Below are 21,918 nucleotides of genomic sequence, written 5' to 3'. Positions count from 1 at the left end.
ATCCTTGCAAAAAAATTATATCCAGCTAATATTTTTACTGATAACATACCAAAATAAATGCACTGTTTGAATAAACTTTTTTTTTGGCCCACAATTCAGAGCAAACCATGTAGCAGATATGCTTATAACCAAAGCAAGCTTAGATACACAAGTGTTTAGACACCTAACTCCTCTGGAAACAAGTGGGAGTAAGGATCTAAATACTTCTGTGGAACTGGGCCAGCAGTATAGTAATGGGTTATAGTTAGCACTGGAAAGCCTGGAATCTTAAATTCCTTATTCTCTTCTCTCAGCCCTTAGATCTCTAACTGCTAGGAGGCACTACTTATTGTGCACCAATAGGTGGCAAGAGAAAAGGCATTCCATTTCTCTCACTGTGAATTCTGTGCATGAACAGAGAAATCAGATTATTTTTTTTCTTGTAATTCATTCTTAATTTTGATACATGCAGCCCTTCAGAAATTCAAAACGGAGTCGACTCTTCTGTGAAGATGACGACAGACAAATAAACACAAGGTCACCCAAAAGAAATCAGAAGGTTGCGATGGTTCCACAGGTACCTACATGTATGCAGATATTTTTACCAAAAAGGGGAACAAGCCTATCTGTGTTAGCTGGAAATGAGAATACATTTGCTTTTCAAGTTGCATTATCAGTTTCTGAATATTCTTGTGAGGAAAGCTGTTGCTAGGAGTAAGCCACAATTCAAAACAGATTTATTTTTCTTCCTCACAACTGGGTTCCTCAGTTTGTTTACGGGAGTACCTGTTCTTTTTGATCCTGGACATAAGCATACAGAGTAGAAAGGATTCCAGACTAATTGCCCATCTTGCTTCTGCAAACAATCGTATCCTGTAGTCTGCATAAATTTATTCAGCTTCAGTTAAAAACTGGCTAGGTTTCTTGCACTGACTGCATCATTTAGAAGGCTGCTATAGAAAATAATGTATTCCAACAGTTAGGAACTTGCTCTAGATTCGTAACCTAAATGTATTCATGGGCATCTATACCTTCTTGATCCTGTAATGATAATGTCCTGCAATTCAAACAGCTTGTTTTTCTACTCCTCCACTTGACTGTCTACTCCTTGATAGAGTATGAAAGAGCAGCTGTAATTCCTCTTGGCTTTTATTTGCTGTTAGACAGGGAAATATCTCTTAGTCTCAAAGAGCTGGCTCTCTATTACCTTTGTCATCCAAAGCACTTCTCTCTACCATCACCTTGTGAGCCTGAATTTGCCACACTGAAAAAGTACTATTTGAATACTGGTCTTACTTGCCTTCTAAACTGTATTGTGCAGTGTCAAATGGGGAGGACTTAGCAGTTGCCATTTTGCTGGGTCCATTTTGTGGGAGATGAGGACCATGACATTTCTCTGTATTCATTACCATGATTTCTTAACAGTAGAAAGGCCTGTATAGTGTTCTAAAGCCTGGCTGGTTTGTGCTCATGTCTGGTTCAGGAGGTCCGGTGATTGCTAGATAAACATTTGTGAGGGACTGCGGCTGCCCTAGCTGACAGTTCTTGCTGTCCTGCTTCGCTTCCTGGAGTTCCAGTGGGAGGAAGGGGACCTGTATCTAGACAGTAGTGGTTAAGCACAGCAGGAGCCAGCAAGGTGCCTACCTTACGCTTTATCCTATTACTGCTGATACTAAAGGTCAAAGTACTTTTGAGTGGGTGGGGAAGGATAACACCTGATTATGGGATGGAGACCCAGTTAGACTAATATTCTCAAAAAGCTGGATTTTTTTGCAAATAAGTTTTTCTTTCTGTCTGTTAAGACAGCCATCTCTGGAACAAAATTACAGAATTATTTCTCTATGGTCTTAATTAAACACAGGTCTATGTATTATGCATGCAATCCAAGACAGTATCTTTTCTGCAATTTATAAAATACTTTCAAATGTAGTTAAAACTTGATTGCTTATGTCTATGCTAGTTTTTCTTGCAGTTTTCTAAAAAGCAGGCGCTCTGCTCAAAGTTCTGGCTATATTGCATTCCTGTGCTAGCTTCATCCTCTGTTTAAGAAGAGTTAGCAGGAGTAGAAGCACTAGTGCAAATGAGGCAGTTGGTGTTGCTGGCATCTGAGTTGCAACATCATGTATGTTCACTGGAGACCATGTTCAGTAGTGCCTCAAACTTTTGAAGTCTGTGTGTACTTTAGCGCCATGCTATTGTTACCAATAATGTAGCTTCAGTGTTGGAAAATGTTTCTGTTAGAAAAGCTTTGTATGGAGATATTTTGTTGTATTGACCCAGCTAAAGTTTGCCATCCGTTCTGTTTGATTGCATTGCTGATATAATGCAGTAAGGATTATTACGGATCTGCAACAAAGAAATTGTCATGAAACAGTATGTGTGATTAAAATGTAACAATTATTAATGTGTAATATTTTATCAAGAAAATCTAGTTTAATTTTTTGAATATTGAGTAATGTTAGACTGTGTTTAACTGTTTCCTTCCTTTTACTACATAGAAGTTTAATACAACAATGCCAACACCGGACAAGAAAGCATCGCAGAAGATTGGTTTACGGCTTCGTAACCTGCTCAAACTTCCCAAAGCTCACAAGTGGTGCATATACGAGTGGTTCTATTCAAATATAGATAAGTATGTTTGGTTTATATAGTTATCTCTTATTAGTATAGAAACAAGTCATTTTCTGAAATTGAGCTGCAAATTTCCATATATTTGTTAGATACTCCAAAATTTATTCTTAAATTATCAGCTATTGAAAATTATGTTGTTGTTTTGTTGGGTTTGAGGGTTTTTTTCTTTTTTCAAAATGAGCAGCCTACTTGGGTAGTTTCTTGGGTAGTCTTCTATGGAAAGCCTTTCTTCATGGAAATAATTTTTTTTTATCACCTCTGCCTCTGCCAGACATAAGATTTTATTCATAATGTTTTTAGCATGTTACGCATGAAGTTATCAGAACACTTAAACTTGTTTGAAACCTTGGATCAGTGTTACATATGGGGAATGGGAAGGAGACTGCTCCTTTATAAGGTGCTGCTTCCCTGAAAGATGTAAATCTAGATTTTGGCTATGTCTTTCCTATCATCCTGTTTTTATTGTGACCACTAACAGAACTCCAGGTTGTGACTCTTCAGCTGTTGTCTTGATATCTGTCCTCCTTGGATCTCCCAATCTATCTCTTAGGCAGTTTCTGCAATTTGTGCCTCGGAGTCTTTGGCCCTTGTTCTCTTAATGCTACTAGCAAGGTGATGTGAATTGTTTAAAAGAACCATTTTAATTTAGTCCCTAATAATGGAAGACTAAAAATTCTAAAATGTAAAAATCATTATTGATAAATGGAATCTGAAAATCCACACTGGTTGACTAATAGATGAAACACTATTACTTAACGTTCTGAAGAATGGCTTCAGAGTTAACAAGCATTATTTTCCAGAATTTATTCGTAACGAAGTCATTACTTTTTTTCCTTCCTGTTTTAATCACGATTCCTGTGGCTGTTTTCCTTAACTGAGAAGGCAGTCATAGCAACAGAAAAACATTTTAGGATATGTTCATCACAAATAGAAAAATTACATGTCCATTTTAGTTTTAAATTCATCATCTGTAGGATTTCATTCCTTTGAAAGAAGTCGTCTTTAAATCCTTTTTTTTTTTTCCTTATTTGGGAAAAACAAACAAACAAACCCCCAAGAAAGAACCCAAACCTTACTTATTTCTAGTGGTAATTTTAAAATGTGACATTTATAATTATGATTTTTACTACAGTCCAAGAACTTTTAGTTTATTCTCAATAATTGTCTATGGAACTTTAGGTCTATCAGTAGACTAGAATTTGAGTTTAGCAAGTAATTCTGAAAAACTCTTTGATAGTTATCAGTGTGTGCTTATGTGGTGGGTTGACCCTGGCTGGATGGCAAATGTCCGCCAAAGCTGCTCTGTCACTGCCCTCCTCAGCTGGACAGGGGAGAAAAAAACATAACTTAAGTCTCATGGGTCAATATAAGGTTAGGAAGAAATCACTCGCCAGTTACCATCACGAGCAAAACAGACTCACCCTGGGGGAAATTAGTTTAGTTTATTACCAATCAAATCAGAGAAGGGTAATGAGAAATAAAACCAAATCTTAAACCACCTTCCTCCGACCTCTCCCTTCTTCCCAGGCTTAACTTTACTCCCAAATTCCTTCCCTCCGGCCCGCCAGCGGTGCAGGGGATGGGGAATGGAGGTTGCAGTCAGTTCATCACACTTCATCTCTGCCAATACTTCCTTCTCAGGGGGAGGCCTCCTCACGCTTTGCCCCTGCTCCAGCATGTGGTCCCTCCCACAAGACAGTCCTTCATGAACTGCTGCAGTTTCAGTGCCTTCCACAGCTGACAGTCCTTCAGGAACAGACTGCTCCAGCATGGTCCCTTGTGGGGTCACAAGCCCTGCCAGCAAACCTGCTCCAGCCTGGGCTCCTCTCCACGAGGCCACAGGTCCTGCCAGGAGCCTGCTCCAGCATGAGCTGCCCATGGGTCACAGCCACCTTCAGGCACCCACCTGCTCCAGCGTGGGGTCCTCCATGGGCTGCAGGTGGGGATCTGCTCCACCGTTAATAGCCATGGGCTGCTGGGGAATCTCTGCTCCGGCACCCGGAGCACCTCCTCCCCCTCCTGCACTGACCTGCAGTCTGCAGGGTTGTTGCTCTCACGTATTCTCACTCCTCTCTGCAGCTGCAGTTGCTGTGCACAGGGTTTTTTTCCTGGTTTAAATACATTATCCCAGAGGTGCTACCACCATCACTGGTGGGCTTGGCCTTGGCCAGCAGCGGGGTCCGTCTTGGAGCCAGCTGGCACCAGCTCTGTCAGACATGGGGGAAGCTTCTAGCAGCTTCTCACAGAAGCCACCCCTGTAGCCCTCCTGTTACCAAAACCTTGCCGTGCAAACCAAATACAGCTTGTCATGCTAGTAAGGTATGATGATGTTAAGATACTATAACATAGTTTACTAAGAAGTTATGTATCTCTGGAAGAAAATCCTTGATGTATGTTGTTTTGAGTGATATGATGTAGACTTAATGAGAAACTTAAAAAGGTTTAAAGCATAGAGCTAACTGTCAACTAACAAAATATGGCTCACTGTACGAGTCTCAAAATACTTTAATCGAATTGTCTCATCTAAAATTGAAGTCATTGATTCAAATGCCGTGTCTACTGTAAGTTTTTGAAATATTTTAATCTCTACAACTATCATCTGTGGTTATTAGATTATTGAAGCTGATTCTCTGTTGTGCTGCAGAGGACCGTTTTCTGTAAAATCCCATTGACTTCTGACACCCAGAGACTTCTAAAGAGCTACTTACTAACACAGTGATCACAGGCCCTCAGAACCAGATGCAGCTGTAGCTTGCCTACACCATTTCCCAGAGCTTCCAATCTTGTGGATGCTGTGAGTTTATAGTTTGCCTGCTTAGGGATGAGTAATAGTAAAAACAATCAAATACAGATTCTCTTTCTCAAAAAATAACAAAACGGTTGTTCTTTACACAGGTATCTTAAGTTGGTGACAGTAAATCTGGATAAAATAAAACTCTTTTATGTGCTTCCTTGTCCATTTCCTGAGCCTCATTGATCATTCTTTGTGGCTTCCTTTTCACTTCATGGCATAACTGCAGATCTTTCTACTGCAAAAGTATTCTGTTCCATTCCTGCCCAAGTCTCCTTATCTCCGTGCACCTTTCCTCTCTCCCAACACCCCATACACTCGCCTGAGAGCAGTCTTGCTTCCAAGGTCCTCTTTGCTCTGTGCTTAGAGATATTCCCCTCTAAACCTCAGCACCCTGCAGAGAGTGGAGAAGAGTGGCTTTATCTAGGATGCAGTTATTCTTTTGTTCTCACCAGGTGAGATCTATTTCAGTTGCACATAGTCTTTAATGATTAACCTGCTATTAGATGGGTATATCCATTACGGCTCCCTTGTCTCTTTAGCCGAAGAAGGATGTGGTACTACAAAGTAAAAGGCAGTCATAAAACATACAGATACAGACAGGTCGTAGCATCAAAGAGAAATTCATAAGTTGTGTAGGTAGGTTTTCTGAACTGTCACTTTTATAGTACTGGTTCTCTGCTTCATCATGGAGTCATGGTATGATACAATAAAAGTCTCACCTGTATAGCTGTGGAGAATGACATGTTGGCTCAATTTTGTGTATTTTGGAACCCTCTGTTGAGAATCTGGGTTATAACTGAATGAATTTATGAAAAACGTACTGTCTGTCTATTTCTCAGTATCACATTGTCCCTTCCTTTATTCTCAATACCTCGCCATATCTTTATGTTTACTTCAGCATGTTGCAGTATCCTCATGATACTGCATTGGCTTTGCTGAAGTTTCATTTGATGCCTTTATATACATTACAAAGGAGGATGAATAGATAGTTTCTCTATAGTAACAAGAGAGAGGAATATTTTTAAACATCACTGATAGTAAGGCTCAACTAGAACAATAGTCTGGAAACTTTCTGTCTTTGTTTTCAGTTTAATTTATTTCAGATTATATTTTTCCTTTGAATAGGAGTGTCTTTATATGACTAATTTATACTTTTTGTTTTCAATGTATTTCATGTGATGGATGTTTTTTGGAATCTCATGACAAAAGTTTACTAAGTGTAGTTAACAGAGGACCAATTATGTTTCAACAGGCCACTATTTGAAGGAGATAATGACTTCTGTGTATGCCTGAAAGAATCTTTTCCAAATTTGAAAACAAGAAAATTGACAAGAGTAGAGTGGGGGAAAATCAGGCGATTAATGGGAAAACCACGGAGGTAATTCTTTGTTTTCTTTCTATCTTTTCAACTAATAACTACATCTAGATTTGATGTTATCAGAACTGTTCCTTCCAAAACAATTTTGCATGCCAGTAGTAAAGCAAAGTAATAGCTGACAGTAGAAAAGTGTTTTATTGAAAAGGTGTTCCCTGGGCACACACCCCACTCCCTGACACACCCTGTTCATTACATGATATATCCAGTCCGTGTAGTTCTCATGAGCCTATATTTGAAATGTTCTCTTCCTACTCTAGATGACTGAGTGTCCAAGCCACAATATGTTGACATTATTATTGCATCTTCTATGCTGTATTTCTTCCTGGTATGGAAGACAGGCTAATTTTTTGCCTTTTTTTTTTTTTTTTTTTTTTCCTGGCTGTAACTAGCTCTTCATGGGGAAAACAAGTGCACATTTTCATCTCATTTATTTTATTTTTTTTTAAACTGTGTTAGAGAACCTCAGCTTTTCCTGGCTTGGATTCCAAAATACAGGAGAAAGTCACCCTAAAATACTGTACGTTGTAGAGAAGAAGCCAGAATTTAACGAAGGGCATAGTTTTTTCTCTAATGTAGAATTCTTAATTCTTAAACCCACTGATTCATTTCAGCCTTTTTACACAACCAATACAATTTAGCTTAGAGAAGAGGAGGCTCAGGGAGGATCTCATCTCTGTGTGTAGATATCTGAAGGGAAGCTATAGAGAAGACAAGGCCAGACTTTTTTTAGTATTGTCTGGAGATAAGACAAGAGGCAGTGGGCAGAAGCTGAAACACAGGAGGTTCAGTCTTAACATAAGGAAACACTTTTTACTGTGAGGGTGACTGAGAGGTGGTAGAATATCCATCTTTAATGATACTCAAAGGCCGTCCTGGGTCCTGGGCCTGGGCAGCCTCTTGTAGGTGACTCTGCTGGAGGTGTTGGAGCAGGTGACCTCCAGAGGTCCCTCCCAAACTCAGCCATCCTCTTATTACGTGAGACCAGGAGAAAAAGGTATAAGCAGTGTTGCAGAAATAAAAGCCTGGTTTATTTATGAAAATACAAACACTAAAGCACCGAATCCATTTCATAGATCGCTGTACTGAGTCAGATTATATTTTGTCTGATGGAGGCTATTTCATCTCCTATAAACAACTTTATATAACTAAAAAATACCAGTCAAGGGAAGGCAGAAGAGCCAGCTTAAAAATAGTTCCTTTTGGAAAGGTGTTCATGAGCTTAACTGATACAGCTTTTCGTTCCTCTATCATCATGCTTCCTACTGAGAGGGAAATGGTGTATTTGGAGGTTAAATCATCAATTATTCATTTGACTTTTGCCAAAAGTGGGTACTTCTATAAAAGATCAGCTTGCCTTACTCAGCAGTCTGTTGAACCACTGATAAAATTTCCTTCTCTTATTTTTTTGGGGGGCAGATGGGGGAGGGAGTGTTTTTGGGTTTGGTTTGGGTTTTTTTGTTAAGCTATTATATAGTTAGCTTTTTAAAAAGAGAGGCTCATGCCTAGGGAACCACAGGTCTAAATGGGCAGGAAGTTTTTTTATCTGAATTCTGAAGTACAAGTATTTGACTGGATATAGAGTCTCATTTTGTTTACTAACCCAAATTTCATGAGTTCTTGCTTTCTATCAACATATAAGTAAGCAGGAATGCTTATTTTAATTTTTTTAATGTTTTTTAAAAAGACATTTATTAGCAGTCTTTTTCAAGATTCCAGAGTGGTCTTTGGCCTTAGTTCATTTTGAATTTGAAAAATTTTGAATTATTCTAAATAATTTGAATGCTTTTTCAAGAGAATTTTCATCTACCTCTGGAACAAAGTTTTTTTACGTTACTATTCTGTTAGAAATTTCTTCTGTCGTCCTCATATGTAAGTGAGCTAGATACTATGTCAATACTGATATCTTCCCATGAAGGAAGAAAAAAAAATAAGACATTTTGCATCCACAGTGTTGATGGCAAAGAATAATAGTGTCTCTGTGTGATAGCTGTGCACGTGGTTGTCTTTTTTTAAATTTTGTTTTAAATATATTGTAATATTTTCTTATGTCTGCTGCTACTTTAAATGTCCTATCACACCATCAACAGTGTGGTTGATTGGCACAACAGTATTCTTCATGGGAACCTGCAAAGCTTGTAAGATTCCAGTAGACTGTGGGGAAAGATATGCTCCAAGAAAAGGAAGAGGTAATAGTTAGTCTTGTGTACTCTGTATAAACTTAACTGGAGTTGTGAAATAGGAATGGATATGAATTAAGCTCAGATATGCTTGTCCTACCACTATATGATGGTGATGATTCCTCTGTTAGTTCAAATTCTCATGACCGAGGTAGAAACTGAGAACAATGTTCAACCTCTTAAGAAGTCTCTACAGAAAACTAATGAGGTTGCAATGTGATCTGTACAATAGTTTTAATCTTCATTTTTTCATAGGAATGGCATCAAGATGGGACAACCTTTATTAAATACATTTGGGGGACATGGGGTTGGAGATGTCCTTTAACAGAAGCCAAAAACATGTTGCAAATACTTTCTGCATCCATGACCTACAGCATTCGGAACAGAGACTTTTTAAGAACATCTGAGCTAGCAGTAAAACAGTAGTTGCTGTTGTAGGGACCTTCCAAGGTCAGTGATTAGTATATCAGCATTTGAATTTGTATTTCTAAGAGTATGGGTCAAAGAGCATCAGGCAATATCTGATGTTCCTGATGCAAGACCCTGGACATGATTAGAAGGACTAATATTAACTTTTTTTTTTTGTCTTGCTGTGATTAGTCACTCTGTTCTCCTCAATGGTATTGAAAAGCTCTGACCTGCATTTTGCTACTTCATATTCACAGCCTATGGCAAGCATTATTTCACACTTGTTCCTCCCCAGTAGTAAATACAAAGCAAACCACATCTTTAAATGAGAGTATTCAAATAAGCTTTGCATGTCTCCCAACCACCATCACTCTTACTCTGCCATATCCCTTTCCAGATATTTTGAATTCCTAATGAGGATCATTAGGCAATACACAGTTCCAGGTAACCACATTCTGGTCTTCAGTAGCGAACTGAGTGAGGAGTGGGACATGCATCTACAGTTGCTCCATCTACAACACAGTTCCTAGACTGTACAAAGACTAGTGACAACTTTTGTGGTGGTAGTGATCGGAAAACCTAGGAAAGGAACCTTCAGTGCAGTGCATTACTACACATACCTGACAGAATGCATCACAGCTTCAGTTCATTCCTGGTCATTCCTTCTTTTTTTTTTTTTTCTTTATTCCTTTTTTTTCTTCTTTAATGTCTTGCTCAGGACTAAGATCTCATTGTGTTAATACTGTAGACACTGGACAAAACAGATGGTCTATGCCCCATGTAACTTAGAAACCATGTATAAGGTAAAAGGCAAATGATGTATGTGTGAAAGAAAGTGATCTCAGCATCCATCCTGGCAGCTTAGATCTTAGGATCTTCTCAGGCACACTGCAAGGAAGAGAAATTTTGGAGAATAGTGAAATGGCTTGTGGAACTCTCTGAGTGGTACAGAGAAGAAAACATAAGACTGTTTATTGTGGCATATAAGAAGAGATTAGTAGAAGCAGACTGGGAAATAGGAGCTGTCTGCTCAGTACTGAGTGAAAGATAAATAACTGAGGAAGACCTTGAAGGGATTTAAACCAGAAAATAATTTGCAGTGTAGAAGAGGGAACCAGCACAGGACTTGCCAGTGTCTTCTAAAATAACCTCGTAAAATAGGACTTTTTATTGATCAGTAATCAATATATAACTGTATGAGTTCCACAGAATTTGTTTAAATTGCATTTGACTGCATGAAGCAATTAACAAAGGTAGTAAATCATTTGATAAATAACTGCTGCTGCAATTAATTAATTCTGCTACAGTAGCATCTGTACTCCTTTTTTAAATTTCTTTCATTGACACAAGAATGATAAAACTTTTTTTTAATAACTAATGAGAGATAAGATCAAGTCCTTAATGTCTATGCTTTCAGCATCTCTCTCATGCAGCATGCCTATTCAGTAGGTTAAAAGTGAAAAAGAGTAAAACCAAGTAAGGACCTTGGGAATAAGTCTTTCATCTTTTAGATTATATTTTAAGACCGCCCCAAAATGGGGGATGCTATAGAGATTATCTGATTTTACACAATAACCCAAGTTTAAACAAATTTGTACTTTTACTATGATTGATCTCTAGACAATTCATCTGCATAATAGAGATTTTGTGGCTGAGTTGTACTCTGCACAGATGCAAAGATATGAGACAAAGAAGTGCCCTTTTATGTTCTGAGTCTGGTGCTCTTTCACACTAAGTTTGTTTAATTGAGCTAATGAGCACATGTGAAAGGGACATACTACCTATCATTAAGTGATGGCAGTCAGGGACCTCACAGTAAGTCCTTACATGCATTGAACTGGTATTCAGAGTAGGCTGGATGTGGGACCTGCTTTAGCTTTGTTGTGACACCAGGTGGATCCCTATAAGCAGAAAAAGTCACGAAAAGTTGTGCTCTTCTGATATGCTAATACAACAACTAGCATTCCTGACTAGTATTTTTAAATAAACTGTTATTTTAGGAGCAATAATTCTGGAGAGTAAGACTCTCTAAATCCATTCAACAGAATCCTTTTGTCTTGAACACTTCACCCCAGGTTTTTTCATTGTCCCTCACTGATTTGTAAACTATGCCTGTTTATTTGATGTCTCTTCACATATGTATGTTTTCAGTGCTGAATTTAAGTAAAATTTTACCTAATTGTATCATAGGTGTTCCTCTGCATTCTTTGAGGAAGAGAGATCAGCATTAAAACAGAAACGGCAGAAAATAAGACTTTTGCAGCAGCGGAAAGTTGCAGATATTTCACAGTTCAAAGATCTTCCAGAAGAAATTCCATTACCGCTTGTAATAGGAACAAAAGTTACAGGTAATTCCTTAAAAACAAAGAAAGAAAAAAACAGCCAAGTGTTTTGCAAAGATTTTAGTAAATCGTAATATACTTGGTGCACATAGTTAAATTTAAAACATTAAAAAATGTATTTTTTTTGTTAGCTCACTGAGAAGGTGCTTGTGAGGATTAGCTAGTATTTTTAAAACAGTGATACAGTTTTGAGGTACAAACTTGGTATGATTCATTATTTCTGCTGTTCAAATTGTAGGATTTTTAAAATGTTCTTTTTATATCTAGTATATCTGACAAATCTTAGAGAGAGAGATGCTTAAATGCAGAGAGCTGAGTGCTGTCTAACAGTTTAAAATCTAACCTAATATAAAACTTGACCTTTGTTTTTCCATAAATACATCAATTTTGAAACAGACACAGATTGATATTGCAGTGTAGTTGGACATATATACTAAAGATGACATTGCCTGCTGAAAAAATTTACACGTAATTGAGGAAGGAATATTGTTAAAAACATTCCACAAGTTTTGTCTGATTTTATAAAAACTTTAAACCTCCATCCTGTCTGTTTGTGATCCAGATGCTTTTCACTTAAGCATGGTATCTCCCACTAAAGCCGCTACCGTTCATTGCTTTTTGCATTCTTCAGCAACAGTGCCCTTAATTCTTGCTGAAGAGCAGGCATGCACAACACTGCTTCTCCTCACTCTCCTAGAGCTGTATCCTTGAGCTGCATTCCTCATTGTCTTTTGCTAAATATGCAGTCATCAGTGGAAGTGATCAAAGAGAAATGGTATGCAAAATCATCCGGAAATTGACTTTTGCCTGCAAAATCTGTCTATCAGAAGGTATTGGGTATTAAATAGTGTTTTACTTAGACATAAGTGTAGTGCTAAGAATTAGGTTTGGGAAATACTTGACTTGCAAAGATAAATTTGACAAAAATTTGGGTGGTGTTTCTATTGTATACAATTCTTTTCCTGGTTTTACTTCCTCCCCCCCCTTTAATCTGTGGGTTTAAAATGTACATATAAAGGGTTACTTGCAAAAGGTGTATTAAGTTTATTTTTCTCAATAGTATTAGAACATTATAATGTTTGGTTTGTTCTTTTTTTTTTTTTTTCCTTTCATTTTTTTTTTTAAGCACGTTTGCGAGGTGTCCATGATGGACTGTTCACTGGACAGATAGATGCTGTAGATACTCTCAATGCTACATACAGAGTGACTTTTGACAGGGCAGGTCTTGGAACACACACAGTCCCAGATTATGAAGTTCTTGTAAGTATTAATGACACAATCTTAAAATAACTGTAATGAAAAACAAAATGAAATTAAAAAATCTACAATTGTATGCTTTAATCAAAAATAAATCAATTCAAAATATTACATGCAGGTAGCATTGTCATAGATTAGAAACAAGCATAACAGATGCATGGGAAATTCTGGGGGAATGAGCTTCTACTGTTTATGTTTTTATAGAACAGGATAACCCTTTATGATACAAACATAATGGCTCGGGCTAGAATAATTTACTAGACCTACTATTATAGGTTATTATAACAGTCTGAGTTTAGTATGAAGAAATATAATGAGTAGTGTAAGATCCAAAAAAAATTCTGCTATGGGATCCTGCCAGGATTTGCAGAAAATGTTAAAGAAAACCTGGCCCTTTGTAACTTCCCAAAATCTGGAAAGGCCTGTGGTAGTTGCAAGCAAGTATGATGAGTTGATTGAACCTGGTTTTTAAACTTCTTATGGTAATGAAGCTACCTGTGGGGGTGTTGCTCTGGTCAAACAATTTGGGAGTATTTCCTAGCTCATAGGCTCTTATACCAATTAATGAGCTCCCAGAATTGTTCCTGCCCAACAGTCCGACCTAGACTGCAAGCTTTTCAGAGGACCTCACGTTCTTTTGTATCTTGTGTAGTGTTGAATCTACCAAGGGCCCATAATTTGTCTAGTCCCTCTCATCATCTGATCTTGGAGCCCCGCTGAACCCCAGTTATTTGTCTGCAATTTGTCAATAGAATTTCTGGAAATATTCATGCAGGTTTTATCGGATGTGATGCCATAACACTTTGAAAACTCCAGCAATAGAATATGGTTTTGAAGTTCCTGCTAACCCAAAAGCAAAATGTCAATCTTTTAATGTTCTTGGGTTGGGGCATGGATGGGTATGGCTAGTCCAGATTCCAGAAATAAATTAAGTATTCCAAAAGGTGTTTAAAATTAATCTGACAACTGAAGTATATCCTTCCTGTTCCTGTCTTACAGAGCAATGAACCTCATGAAACCATGCCAATTGCTGCCTTTGGACAGAAACAACGGCCTTCAAGGTTCTTTATGACCCCTCCCCGATTGCATTATACACCTTCACTCCAGTCTCCAATTACAGTAAGTTACTTTTTTCACGTAGTATTAATCATTGAAATATTTTCTGATACATGTTGAAGCTGTTACCTTAAACATTTTTTGAGATTAATTTTCTGAGGTTATTCAACAAGACAAAAATTCTAGCAAATCCCCCTAAAAATAAGCTACTAAATTAAGTGTTCTTTCTTGTATAGGACAGTGATCCTTTATTAGGACAATCTTCGTGGAAAAACAAAATTTCAGGCACAGATAGCGAAACATTAGGAGGCTTTCCAGTAGAATTCCTCATTCAAGTGGTAAGTGTTAACTGCAGCTCTTAACTTTGTTGTGTGTTGTCCTTTTGTGCTTATTCTTCTAATTCTTCTGCAGTGAAATGGCCTTCTGTTGATTTATGACAGATATGGTGATATCCAAAATAACTTTTGAAAAGATGTTAAAAATATTTGGGTTTATCGCCCCACCCCAATCCTTCTTAATTTTCTCACTTGTTCATAAGTTTTGAAATATGCTGCTCTTGAGACCGCAGGGGGAACTTATGTCTCCAGAAGTGTGTCTTTATTTTTGCCAGCTCTACCAGATGGTCTAAAAAAAGATATTGTTTCTACCTGTAAACTTTGTACTGTGTTAAGGCTTTTTTTTTACTTTATTTAAAATATACTTGCATTACACAGAGAACATTTGCCTATGTGCATTATCATATGTTGTATTTTATGTTCTGTAATGACCTACCCTCTTGGAGAAGAAAAGAAGCGCTCTTTTTCCCTGAAAGCAAACATAGAGGTTATAGATAAGAAAACTATTTTTGACTTTATCTTTATGAAATAATTCCTCAGTTCCTAAGTGATTTTTGTCCACCAGTTCAGAAGAGCACAGACAAGTAATGTTAGGAAGCTGAGATTCATTGAATATCAAAACTCATCAAAGCATGCTACTTTTCAGGATGATGGAAGAACATAATTGCTCACGTTGGCTTAGCTTGAGATCTGTGATTGAATTCTTTAACAATGAAAGCTATTTTGAACATGCTAAAGGAAGTTGGAATGGTCAGAGTTTAACATACTAAGAACCAGGAAATAATATTGCTAAAAGTTTCTCAAATTTCAGAGTGTATGTAATTGATCAAAAGAATCAAATTGTGTCTATAGCTCGCATGAGACACTAATATTTTGGCTGTTCAATGTAATTAATTTTATTGGACAGAATGATCTATTCAGGTTTTTAGAGGAAACTTAGTGCATGAATCTGATTTTGAAAAAAGTGGCTTGGCATCTAGCTTAGTTAAGAAAAATTAAAACAAATGCAGTTGCCATAAGATTAATTATGTTAAAAATTGAAATACACAACAGATACAGTTTAGCAGCATAACCAAAACCAGTATCTGCAGCTATCCTACTTGAGTCGCTAAGCATGATCGCTAAGGTGTGTGGAGATTTACAACTGTTTAGTGCGTCAAGTTGATCAGTTTATGATATTTCTTCTGTATTTTAAATCTGAAAATGTGTGATTTCTTAGTCAGGTTTCATGGTATATTACTAGTTATAAGGAAATCTGAGTTTTAAAAGTATAGGCCTCTTGTTTGTATTACAAATGGTGGCGTTTTACAAAGATAGCACACTAATAGGTATTTTTAATCATAGAACCATAGAATGGGTTGGGTTGGAAGGGACCTCAAAGATCATCTAGTTCCAACCCTGCTGCCATGGGCAGGGACGCCTTCCACTAGACCAGGTTGCTCCCAGCCCCGTCCAGCCTGGCCTTGAACACCCCCAGGGATGGGGCACCCACAGCTGCTCTGGGCAGCCTGTTCCAGTGCCCCACCACCCTCACAGTGAAGGATTTCTTCCTAACAGCTCATCTAAATCTACTCTCTTTCAGTTTAAAACCACTATCCCCTGTCATGTCACTACATGCCCTTGAAGGGCATTTTTGCTTGAAGGTTTTTGAAATATTTTGAACAAAATCAAGCCACAGATTTTTGGCATTTGTTTACGTGAGCAACTTAATACTTTATCCAGCTTTTTGATAAAGAATCATGAGGCTTAAAAAAAAAACGTTTATAGAGGGACTGTGCTTTATTTTTAAGCCTAGCATCTTAAGCATTTTAAGCATCAAGTTTTTTATTGGAAGTTTAAGGATGGTACTGAAATGTTTGGTGTTGTGAAATACACGTGAGTGGTGAATACTGATTATTGATTGCACTGCATTCACCAGTCCGGATGTATTTTTATGTTAAAGGTGACTGTTAAAGATGTTGTAGCCTTTGTTATACACTGGTACAGTAAAAATGTCAAAGCCTTCATTGTGATTTAATGGTGATTCAGGAAGTAAATGGTCAGAAAATGTTTGATTCAGAAAAAACTTTCTGGAGAGCTATTGCCTGGCGATTATTTATGATACCATGAATAAACAATTTAATGGGAAAACTTTATTTTGGACAAAACAGGGGGAAAATGCAACACACCTTGAATAAGATTTCAACCTATCCCCTTAGTTCTCTTTTTATGGGGTTTGAAATTAATTTGGAGCAAAAGAAAGTGTAGCCAAAATCACATGCAGGCACTGACAAATAAACGTTAGGGATATTCTCTTTATGTATAGTTTGCAGTTGTAAGTAAACTTTGGGACTTTGGGAAAATTAGCAATTGGATGCTGGATTTTTGACTGTTCTCTGCTTATGAAAATTCTGAAAATGTTCCATAGTAAGTTATTGCACACTTTAGTTTGAAGTGCTTGTGTTCTTCTAAATAGCCTTTTGACTGAAAAAAATGAAATCTAAAGTATGAATCTAAACATACTGGTTGGGTTGTTCCTTCGTGTCTTTTAATGTGGAAATGCATTGTACTAAAAGTTCATTTCCAGTTTAATGAGAACTATAAATTATAACAGTAAACAGGATGAGTTGTGCTGAAAATAGAACTGTTAGGCAAGAATTTCTCAAGGAAAATAAGGTTGAACTGAGTGGAAGCATTTGCTGATGATACTGGCAAATGAAAACGGAAAACTATTTAATAAAATGTACCAATGAGAGAAAGCTGGTAGATACCACAGGTACAGTGGAAGGTTAGAGTTTTGTGTAGAAAGAATCAGATTATCTTGATCACTGGGGTATATCTGGGAATAGAGTGACTATAATACAAAATCTAAGCTCATGGAGAATGAGGGCCCTGTAGCCTGGAGTATGTCTGGACATCAAAGTAGATGTTAAGCACCAAATAGCTTGCAAGTTCTGGGAACAAATAATATATTCTACATTAAGCTGGGGACTCACCACCTTCATGAGGGAGAAGGACTTAGACCCGTTAGGCAGCTGCTGCATGGCGATGACAGCAGAGCCTGACGAGTAACTTTTTGGCAGCAAGGGCAGATGATGCACAATGCTTTCCTTTCTGCCAGGTGTGTCTTTGCCAGCATGAGCATTCGTGTGAGGTGGTAGAAACTAGATCAGAGAGAAAATCCAGCCCACAAGTAACAGTTTTAAAACTTTTTTCTTGCCTTTTCTGAATTTGTTTTGTTGTTATTGGTTCCCGGATTGGTTCTTCACGTAGCTGCAAAAATGCAAGTGCTGGCTCAGCACAAGCATCAGGGGGACGGCGCAAGGACAGAAATGAGCAGCTGCAATTGGAAGAGTGATAACCTTCCAATTATCGCCTCTGTGAGTCTGACCATGGCTTGCCATCCAGTCCTAAGATGCATCTGGCCAAGTATGAGTGGTAGAAAGAGATGTATTGATGCCATTTTACAGGTTTAGTTACAGATCTGTTATTTGAGATACTGGTACAGGCTTCTTCCCATTGCTCACGTTCAGGAAAGATGATAGTGAATAGAAAAAAGACACACAAAGGGCCACAAAAGTTCAGGAGATGGAGAGCCTTTTATGGGAGAGGAGACTGGAAAGGCTTGGGTTTTGATTAGTCTGGTGAAGGAACAGTGGAGAAGAGATGTGTTTACCGTCTCTGAATAAACAGGGATAAATACAAAGAGGGAGGGGAGAGGCTGTATTTAACTGAAAAACGGCTTTGGCAGAACAGATTACTGTGAAGTGAACAAGAACTCGTTTAACATGGAAATTCCAAGAATATTCATAATTAGCTGAAAGAGATCCTGGAACAATTTTCCATTAGGATTTGTGAGGGCAAGAAACCTGGCTGTGTTAAGACTGAACTTGAAAATCAGTAAAGGGGACTATATATGAGCAGACATATGTTGAACTAGGAGTCCCTCTTCCTCCCAGTCCCACGTTCCACTCCTAGGATGCAGAGTTAACCCCCTTTGAAATGTGTCAAAGCTGAAATCTTGGTTCAGTTTACATCAGTGATAAAACTCTTGCTGTTTGTAGCGGAGCTAGGATTTCTCTCGGGGCCCTAGGCAGTATGAATGGTTTCAGGAGTGATGTGTGTGTTGAGAGCACTCCCAGTGATTTCCGCTTCAGACTGCTAGTTCCCAAGGGCAGGAGAAACAGGGTACTCCCATGATGAAAGAGGGAAATGGAAAGCCCAGAGTTGTTCTGTATAAAATAGACCCAGGCTCTGTACCAGGTTTTACTGCAGGAGTGTACGCAGAGGGCTGGTGTCGGTCCAGAGCACAGCTGTAAACTGGGGGGGGGGAAAGGTGTGGGTAAGGTGAGCGATAGGAACTGCAGCACATGGTGGTACCACCCTTTGCTTTCCTTCAGGCTGCATAAAAAGAAGATTCTTGATTCTTCAGCCTCTAGCTGGCCATAAATTATATTAGTCTTCCTATAGGGAATTTCAGCTGGTGGATTTTAGCATTCTCCAATCTAGGGTACTTGAAAATGCTTTAAGAATCTCTGGAAAATCCATCATTTAATTTTAATTAAAATTTTTTCTGCATCTTAACTTGAGGAACAACCGAGAAATGTATTTTAAAATGATGAAAGAAACACACATTTTGTTATCTTGAATTTCTATAGCATTTCAAAACTGCTTAAGGACCTATTCATTCTAAAAATAGTTCCTTTGTTTTAGACCAGGTTATCGAAAATCCTTATGATCAAGAAGGAACACATCAAACAATTGAGAGAAATGAATACAGAAGCAGAAAAGCTGGTGAGAGTGTTCTCTTTTCAATTCTTAAAACAGGATATGCTTTAACAGCTAATGCAAGTAGACATAATTAAAACTAGAGTCTAGATAAAATCTATATTTTATCACTTTCTATGATGTGAAATTTTTTTAATTTTTTTTTTTTAAGACAATCCAGAGAAGTCAGTTGTTTCAAATACGATTCTCCTTTGAAAGCATTATGCTTTGGAAACTGATTAATGTTAACACTGAGAGCATATGTCTGTTGACAAGTAAGGAAATACTGTGTACTTGGAGAATCTCAGGTATAAGTTTATATGGTAAAATATTTATCATAATTTTATTTTTCAGATGGTAAGTACTTATTTAGCTTTCTGGCTAAAACAATAACTCATTTCAGAGATTTTCTATATAAAGCTCTGAGTGCCCTTGACCGGTATTTAAAATTACAATACCAGAGCAGCTACAGCATAATTAGCAGGAGCAGAACAGTTTTTCTTGCTAGGCTTTATCTAATCATCAGTCAGTAAATCAAAATGATAAGAATGCCTCTTCTACCACCCCTGGCTATCAATCAACTTGAAAGTGGAAAGCTCTCAGTCTCAACCTTCTGCTAGCATCCATTCAGACAGTTGTCTCTACAACGTACAGACAGAAGCCTAAAGGTTTGTGGAGGGGAAGAGGAGTCCTTTTTATTTCTTGAAACCAGAAAGCTGGGCTTTTTTTAAACACTTGAATGTTGACAGATTTGATTTATTGTGGTGAGATTTCCCTCTTTGTCCCTTCAGTGATCATGTGCACATGTGTGTTCTGTTATTCTGCTTCCTGCTGCCCCATCCCTATGTTTCTGTAATTTTCTTCTTTTGTGCTGCGATGCTGCTCTTCAAAACCTTGTTATCATTTCCATTACTAATTCTTCTTTTTCCTGCACGTGAAATGTTTTGTCTTTTAAATTTGCATATTAATAATTAAAATAGATGCAAAAAGAAGCAGGATTAAGACACACCATTGCAACCTGTAACTCTGATACTGAAAAATTAGGAATTCTTCCTAAAACAAACTAAAAAACATTTTGTTTTTACTGAGATATTAGTACTTTTGCATATGTAAAGAAATCCATAGGAATGACATTAGCTTTCCTCTGACAAGAATCCAGATATTAACATGTCGCTTCTCTACTAAGTCATAAATTAATTGTATTGTTATTTTCCTTTATATTCTTATTCCACAAAATTGAAAGAGCGAAAAAGCAACAGGGAAGAAGGGGATCTAGAAATAAACATTAAATTTGATATATTTTAGCTCGGTTGTAGCCTAGATAAGGACTTTGAGATACTTTCAGTTTCTTCCCTTGTGATGTTTCCTTTGCAAACCAGCAATCATAAAGCAACCTCTGTAACTCTTCAAGGCTGTCCTGATAAAAATAGAGGATGCGATACCTTCCTATTGGGCCATATTCTTAGCCTGTCTTCTAATCCTCTTTGTCCCTTGGCAATCCCATCTCTGCTTGTGCTGCTGAGTATATGTTGTTTCTCCTTTAAAATGTATTTTCTTTGAACAAGAATCTTTTTCCAGCACCAACCCACTTGAACATTAGTAACACACCTGAACATGGAGAAAATGAAATCTTTTGAGTTCATTGAAGTATAGTTTCATTTTCAGACTCTGATAATAATTAATTCAATTGTGATTTGATAATTGTTAGAGTAACACCACTGTTTGGTTTAAACCAATCATTTTATGGTGACTTTTTCTTTTTAACAACTGATCCAATATAGAAATAAACAGAACTGACCAAAATCAGAACTGCTACTGAATGTAGTCTGTTATTATCTGGCAATAATAATAAGCTTACCTGAGGCAGGGGATACCTTCAGAGGTGCTGTTAATACACACAGCTGCACATTTTCTATTTCATTTTTCTGAAGGGACAGCTTATTAATAGGTAAGCGTCTTGACATCACTATACTAGCTTGGTTGCAGGCTATAAACAAGCTACTGTGTACATAAAACAGTAAACACTTTTCTGATAGCCATTTGGATGAACAAATCTAAATAAAAAGGATGGGTAGTTCATTTTTTCACTTAACCTGTGATAAAGACAAGGTAAAGGTGGTGCTGGTTGTTCCATAGAAGCACGTAGATGCCAGTGACAAAGATGTTACCTGATTCCATCTTCTGAAAGCCATTGTCTTTTGTCTGCCTGTTCAGCTGTTTGTCAGTGTTCCCAGATCTTGGATTGCTCCCTGATCAGAACCAGTGCTAGTGCTGAGAAAAACGTCTTTCATTGTCACTAGTATAGAGTGCCCTTAGCCTGTCGTCTCTGATGGAGAATTCACAATTGTCTGTGGCTTTCACAGCTAACCTGGAGTAGTACAGTCTGCTCTAGGGGGGCTGCTCACCGAAGAAGATCTGAAAGTTCCCATTTTTCCCTTACATTCCAGAGCTACAGGAAGTATGTCAAATTTATGCTGGTTTCCAGTTTGCTTTTAGGTGAATGTTGAAGTTACAGTGTTAGTTTAAAGCCCTATTAATCTGGTATTCAGGCTTGTAAATCCCTGGAGATCATTTCAGTGATTAAGTTTAATGGGGAGCTGAACTGAACTGATAACTGAAACTTTGCTTTGGAGTTTTTGACTTGGATTCTCCTGATGGAGGCTCTTGACTTTGCAGTTTGCTTTATCTCATGGTGTAAAACCTATAGCCACAGGTTTGATTGCACAAGATACCTGTATCTCAGACTTGTGGCTGAGAAGCAGTAGAAATACATCCAGCTTATCTTGCAAGAGGCCATTTGTGGAGGAAATTTTAT

The 21,918-nt window shown here is 37.7% G+C and overlaps 1 protein-coding gene across 5 annotated transcripts in view; it reads left to right on the top strand.

The window, feature by feature from the left end:
- LIN9 (lin-9 DREAM MuvB core complex component) overlaps nt 1-21,918 on the top strand; it is a 44,876-nt gene that overhangs the window by 18,778 nt on the left and 4,180 nt on the right. For 3 of the 5 annotated variants that reach the window (XM_040611442.1, XM_040611441.1, XM_040611444.1), the window contains exons 4-11: nt 452-556; nt 2,478-2,611; nt 6,657-6,782; nt 11,558-11,715; nt 12,836-12,969; nt 13,966-14,085; nt 14,259-14,360; nt 19,050-19,130. In XM_040611442.1, coding sequence (XP_040467376.1) covers nt 452-556; nt 2,478-2,611; nt 6,657-6,782; nt 11,558-11,715; nt 12,836-12,969; nt 13,966-14,085; nt 14,259-14,360; nt 19,050-19,130 — 960 coding nt within the window. Of the gene's footprint in view, nt 1-451; nt 567-2,477; nt 2,612-6,656; nt 6,783-11,557; nt 11,716-12,835; nt 12,970-13,965; nt 14,086-14,258; nt 14,361-19,049; nt 19,131-21,918 lie in introns of those variants that run through there. The other 2 variants (XM_040611445.1, XM_040611443.1) reach the window with 2 other exon arrangements.

The sequence above is a fragment of the Falco naumanni genome, chromosome 12 (genome assembly GCF_017639655.2).
Source record: "Falco naumanni isolate bFalNau1 chromosome 12, bFalNau1.pat, whole genome shotgun sequence".
Lineage (NCBI taxonomy): Eukaryota > Metazoa > Chordata > Aves > Falconiformes > Falconidae > Falco > Falco naumanni.
This window is presented reverse-complemented; position numbering and strand designations above follow the sequence as displayed.